At 40.6% G+C, this 6782-nt stretch overlaps 1 protein-coding gene across 1 annotated transcript; it reads left to right on the top strand.

Moving 5' to 3' along the window:
- Nucleotides 1-4647: 4647 nt before the first annotated feature.
- TMEM139 (transmembrane protein 139) lies at nucleotides 4648-6738 on the top strand. Its single transcript, XM_010295699.1, has 2 exons — nucleotides 4648-4895; nucleotides 6330-6738. Exons 1-2 carry the CDS (start codon nucleotides 4648-4650, stop codon nucleotides 6736-6738), a joined length of 657 nt encoding a protein of 218 aa, XP_010294001.1.
- Nucleotides 6739-6782: the final 44 nt, after the last annotated feature.

Here is a 6782-nt window from a genome sequence, read left to right as displayed (position 1 = left end):
GGAATGCCAAAAGGCCTCTACATAGAAGCACTGTGTTGCTAGAAGTCATATTGCAAAGGTTAGTTCATGGAAGTTCATCCTGCTTTGTACCTAATCCACACAGCAGTCAATATCACATTCATAAACATGTTCAACTAATGTATTCATAGCTGCATGGCAAAGTATCATCCTTGTAAATGCATAAAAAACCTTGCTACAGATTTGGCCCTGTCATACATGCAACTCCATGGGTAAAATATACAGCAGTTACTTAACTTTGAACTTCAACTGAAATAAACTGAAGTAATACAAGGAACAATGAATGCAGCAGAGTTATCTACCATTTTTGGCTTTTTTCATCCTGATATTTCATAACTATTTCTATAAATATTTTAAAAAATGGTGCACCAATCAAAACTACTACACAAATTTTCAGCAAAACTTCTATCTATCTATCCACAAATCAAATACAGCCTTTCCCATCACAGAGGTAGTTTTCCACCAAATAATGAAAATTATTTTCACTTTTCTGACTTTTTCATAATTTAGCAAAAAGATCTATCCCCAAAGCAGTTTTTATGTGCCTACACCCCACAGCAGAATGTGCAGACAAGCAAAGTGCCTCGGCTCCCTCTACATAGCCTAAGATATGATAAGAACCTTCTAGGTAAAGATAGGATAAGAACCTTCTGTAGGTACTTACAAGGCGGATTCAACAATAGTCATATTGTTGAGAGGATTCGACAACAGTCAGTGTACTTACCAGAGCTGGGAGTTGCCTAAAGTCATCAGGCTGAGCTGGAAATCCCTGATATAATTAATATGATTTGCTGAGGACAAGATGGGTCACCTTTGGGTAGAGTCTACACCTTTCTGCAGGGCCTACTTAGTCCAATCAGGAAGAACTTCCTTCTGCTCCAATGGTTTGGGCTGAGCTGATTAAACAGCGCTCACTGCAACCGTGGAAGTCCTTCCCACTCTTTCTCCCTTCCCCTCCACCACTCTATCTATGCATTCCCATTGCTTCCCCTGAATGGGGATCTAGTGGTTAGAGGATACTTGGTGACTAAATTCAGCCCACTAAATTTACTCTGGAAAAATTTAAATACTTTCCCACTAGCCAAGACAGCTGAGGTGGCTCAGCAAGAGATCAGCCGAGCACTAGAATCACTGCAAGGAGGACAGGCTTTGACAGCTGGGAGATGGAGAAGATGCAGGAAGGGGGAAGGGCTACCATACTCCACAGCAATTATCTATTAGGTTTGTTTAGCTGCCTTGTCAAACCACACTTTCACTCACTACTTCAAAATATAGAACCATCTTCTTTGGAAATAATTCTTACAGTAGTGATGCTCTTATTACAATAGCTCAGTAAACAGACCACTTAGCCAAGGTCTGTAGTATATTTTAACTCCCTCCTGAATCCAGTGGGATATAAATCTTTTATCTTTAAGGAACAGTTCTACCAACTACCAGCGACCCTGGTTGGAAGGAAGTACCAGGGCATCCAGATTCCACCATGAGTCAGTCATACTTTCCATGCAGAGAGGCTGTGAAAACAGTTTTGTCAAATCTTCCTTAGCACTTACAGTGTTCTCAACACTAGGCAATTGCAAAATGAAGAGAGCTGTAAGAAACTAATCAGTTTTCCCATTTAAATTATAGTCTTCCAAAATGACACACTACACACCAGATGCCTGACTTCCCGCTCTTTACATGGGTGTTAAGTCTGTCATCTTCAAAGGAATTCTCTTGAAAGCAAAGAATGGGTAACAAACAGAGCTGGAAGTCCTTTATCTGTCAGCAGCCAAAAAGGCAGGTGTAAGGGAAAAATATGAGAAACATAGAAACATTGTCAGGTCTAGGCTGGTAGGGGAGATCGCCTGGTCCAATCTCCTACTGAAAGCAGGGATTTAGACTCAGCTGAGTCTTTAATATTTCCAGCCAAGATGGTTCCTCCACTTCCCTGGGCAAGTTATTGCAATGTTTCACTGTTTTCACATGTAAGACTTTTTTTCTTATGTCCAGAGGCACTGACTCTCTCTCCTATTGCCTCTTGTCCTGCCACCATGTACCCTCATGAAGAATACCTCCATCTTCTGTAATCACCTACTAGGCTTTGGAAAACTGTGAGTAGACACTCAGCATCTGCCCAAGCCTTCTCTAGGCTGTACAAACCCAGTTCCTTAAGTTGTCAAAGTTCTCCAACCCTCAAATCACCTTGGTGGCAACTCACCAGACCGTATCTAATTTTTCAATTTCTCTCTTGAACTCGGGGGACCAAAAATGTACACAGTATTCCAGGTGTGTCCTAAAAAGTGCTGAGTAGAGTGGAATAATCACACCCTTTGATCTGTTGACTACACTCTTAAGGATGCAGCCCAGGACACAGTTTGCCTTCATTGCTTCAAGGGCACACTGCTGACTCCTGCTGCCCTTCATCATGACCACCAGATCTAGTTCAGCAGAGCTGCATCCCAGTCAGTCAGACCCCAGCCTGTACTGCTGCTTGAAATTATTCCATCCATTTATCTTTGTTAAATCTCATGCAATTCTTGCTGGCCCAATCTTCCAACCTGAATACTATTAATAAACATTGAGCAGTAGGATATCTTCCTATTACAGACAAGCATGAGTGGCAGATGGCTCTTTGAGGTAATTCAAGCTATAGTATTTGAGAACTTCCAATGATTTTCAAATACATGCTAAAGGTTCAGATGATAACAGACTTTAAGAAGTAATTCAGTACCTGTTCTGTTGCTTATCAGTACTGCTCATTCCCAGATACATCAGGGACTAAGATGGATTTTAACCCATCCCACTGAAATAATAACCCATTGCCTTCCTTTTTCCTTTTGTTTGTAAAATCAAAGCGGGCATAAAACAACATCTGACAAACAGCACCCAATCAGGATAGGAAAATGTATGGATTTACATTTTGCAGAACTCATAAATAGTTTTATGTGGTGGCCATGTGATATGGGCTGGGCTGGCAGTCCTTCCTGCTTTGTGAGGCAGAGATCAAGACTCCTCTGCTACGCCATGGGGAGAACGTAACTTTCAGGGCAGTGTTTCTCTCATTAAGGTAAGGCAGACCAAACAGATCCGACACAGGTAAGCACTCCCCCACTGCTCACTCCGCCCTCTTTCCTAATGAGTTTCCTGCTTTTGTGGGACAGACCTAGAAAAGCTGCAAAAGAGTAGAAGGTATGTGACCGTCTAGAAATTGCTTTGGATTCAGAACCTGGAAAAACGAGGTTCTAGTTTCCCATGCAAAACTTGTACAACAGGATCTTCCCATCGTTTGGTATCTTCCCATATTCACTAGTTACCAGCTTTTAGCTTAAAAAGAAATCTTCATTGTCTCTCTACAAGAAAAATCAAAAGGAGAGGAGAGCTTTTACTGGTCTCCCATTCTCAGGTCAGAAGGGGAAGGAGCAGGGACAAAAGAGCTTGCACATTTTTCCTTGTGATGAAGAAAGCAGTTAAAACATGACTGTTGCTACCTACCGAAACCTCTCTCTGGTAAGTATACGCTGAAAGCTGAGAGCAGAAAAGGTAACAAGAAGGTAATCAATTCAGAAAGAATGTGGGTTTTTTTCTGGCATTTGTATATATACTTTTATCTATTTTTGCTGTAACAAGGGAACACATTTAGTGTGCGAAAGCACACAATGTAACATGGAACTATATAAAACTGTATATTTGTTTGGAGATGCATATTCATAAAAAATAAGTCCATTGTATCATGCTCTTTTCCTTCAAAGGGGTCTTCATCAAAACAGTGCAATATATGTAGGTTAGTAGAACACATGCAAGATGACTCCTTAATTACAGTGTTCTTGAATACCACAGATCCCCGATATTCATTCCATATTGACTGCACACAGTGACAACTGCTGTCTCTTTCACAGAGATGGGGTTTGGAATGGGGGACAGGAGGTGCTCTGGTGTTTGAGAATGGTGCAAGAAAGCACATCAACAGAAAGAGAATTGAGGATATACGCAAATACTCAAATGCATGCCTACCTCTTGCAAAAACAGACATACCCCCGCTGCATCTAGATCCTAAAGTAGTATTATTGCTCTAATGCTACACTGAAGTTAGACACTCATTTTACTGGGGCAGACAGCCCCATTAATAAGGCAAGTAGCCTTCTTCCAGGATCTGAACTAGTATCTGAACCTTCATTATGCAATGTACAAATGTCCTAGAATTAACCTTTAAAGTTTTTATTTGTTTCACTTTCTTAGTAACCTCAAATCTGCATCCTAGACTGCTCTAAGTTCTATTAAGATGTTAGTCCTTTTTAGGTAAGTCTGGCAATAAGTGCTGATGGTCTATTTATGCATTTTATGTCTTGCAACTGTGTGTCCAAGCATTCCCATTATTCAATATCCATTCACATAGGAAATTTTAGTATATTTACATTGGCATGAATTTATGCACGGATTTCCCAGATTTATTACGTATGTGCATAGCTGCATGTTCTCATGATGGCAGGTACTGGTATGGCATGTATGTATATTCTTATTCTGATCAAGACACTGATAGTGTGTTTGTGTGCTTATGTTTCATGCTGAATAAACTATTCCATCTTCCACAGATGTCTGTTCCCTTAACTGCTCATCTCTTCTCAACTGTCTGCTACCACCATCCATACTACCATGTGGTTAGAGACGCACTGGAAGAACATCCGCCAAGCCTTGTTGCTTCTTTTCACTGCTGCTCTTCTCATTGGGGTCACCATGCTGGCCATTTCATCTAACATCAATCCAGTAGGCTATTTCTTCCTAGGGTTAGGGGGAGTGTGCCTGGTCGGTTATTTGCTGACTGTGTTTGTTGACTGTTACCTGAGGAATCAGCACCGACATGACACAAATGAGACACATCCAAGCAGACAAAGCCAAGCAGGGTAAGCAGCAACCTGGTTATTTCTTTTACTTTAAATCTCCTCAGATATGGCCATTTTACATGTTGTTTTGCTGCCCTTCTCCTAGGATACCAAACACAGACTCCATTCCATAAGACGAAAGTTCTTTTTAGTTTGTTTTCCTTCATTCTTCAGGTAGAGGTTGCAAATGTCTGTGCAATGCATGTCCTGTATCTTGTCCAATATATTTTCCTCCCTCCAGGAAGTGATCCACTAACAATTTCCAAGGTTAAATAGATCGCGGCTCAGTTTTATTTTACTTTGAGTAATTGAGTCTTGCCAAACAATGAGTCAGACAAGGAAAAAGAAAAAATGCTGAAGCGATACTGAATCTTAGCTGGGTTTAGCTCTATAAACCTTATCTCCAGAGCAACTGTTCCTAGGCAAACTTCTAAAAAGGAACCTGTAACTGGGTATGTTTCCAGTCTTAAAAATCCAACTTGACACTAATAAGCCCTGATTTTGAGAGGCTCCGAATACTCTCACACCTTTTTGACTTCATGTATCTTTGCAGGTTTCCAGCATCACCTAATTTAACCCCAATTTGCCTACTGCACCTGAAGAGTTTAATTTTACTTGTATCTTTGCTTCCTTGTCTGTGTAATCCAGATAATCATTATCCACATCCTTAAATGACTTGAGATTCTGAAATACAGGGTGTTGTAGTAGGGTAAAAATGTTATGACATGTTTATTTTTAGAAAAAGTACATAAAAAGAAGTCTATATTGGGTTTTGCTAGCTTGGGGGCATACTAGCAGAAAATTAGTGTCTATTTATTTAAAAATATGACCTAAAAGGGAAATGTTTCTAAACTAACATTTTTCTCTGCAGACATACTTTTTAAGACGGAATAGTTAGTCCTTGTTTAAACTAAATGAAAATACCTAATTTTCTCCGCTTCTTAAAAATAGATGAACATTGAGCTTATGTATTAAAAAAGCAAAGTCCTGTTTTATTCTGAGAAATAATCAGTAGTTAGTAAGTCTTAGTAATACATTTTAACTGCTAGGAGATTTTAAATGAGGGGCATCATTCTTACGCATCCCTTCCAAATTGAGATAATCTATGATTCTATGATTAAGCTAAGCCTAGGACACTGAAACCCAGTGTGAGGATTTTAAGTTATTCTGGGGAGTTTGGGAAAATGGTCACATGAACCATTCTCTAGACTAGGAAGCAAGACATTAGGTTAAGTTAGCTGCACAAGTGAGCTGATCCAGTGGCAGAGTATCACATACAATAATTGCACATGAGAAATCCTATCTCAGTCCCATCTATTGATCGGAGCATGGTCCCTGTACTACATTATTCAGTCCCTATTATATGGTCCCTATACTACATATATACCACCTGCCTCAGTATAAACTAAGCGGTAAAACAATGAGAGTAACTGCCATTCCTCTCTTTGTGCATAGGGTGAATGCGGCCTATGATGCGCCCACCTATGAGGAGGTGATGACCATGTCAGTTCCAGCAATATGGACGATTGCATCCAATCCAGGCTTAGTGCCATCACCACTGAATGAGCCTCCTCCTTACAACGTAGTTATTGAATCATCTGCCCAAGAAGAGATTATGGTGGAGGCTCTGGGGGTGTCAGTGGCATCAGACACAAGGCGCATCTCTGAGACACACACAGGCTCTAGGATGCAGTTGCAGCTGGTGCTGCCACCAAGACTGCAGCGGTTTGTTTCAGACATCCATGAAGTGAAAGGTATTGAAGACAGGTCTGAGCCACTGGAGCCACTCACTCCGCCACCTGCTTATGAGAGTGCCATCAATGATGAGGTCTTTGAAGATGCTTTTCAGCCCTCCATATTATAATTAATTTCACCTTCTATGAATGCAAAACCAAACCCTCACCCCAA

Source organism: Phaethon lepturus, unplaced genomic scaffold, assembly GCF_000687285.1.
Source record: "Phaethon lepturus isolate BGI_N335 unplaced genomic scaffold, ASM68728v1 scaffold1081, whole genome shotgun sequence".
Taxonomy (NCBI): domain Eukaryota; kingdom Metazoa; phylum Chordata; class Aves; order Phaethontiformes; family Phaethontidae; genus Phaethon; species Phaethon lepturus.
Note: the sequence above shows the minus strand (reverse complement) of the source record. Positions and strands in the feature narration are given on the sequence as shown.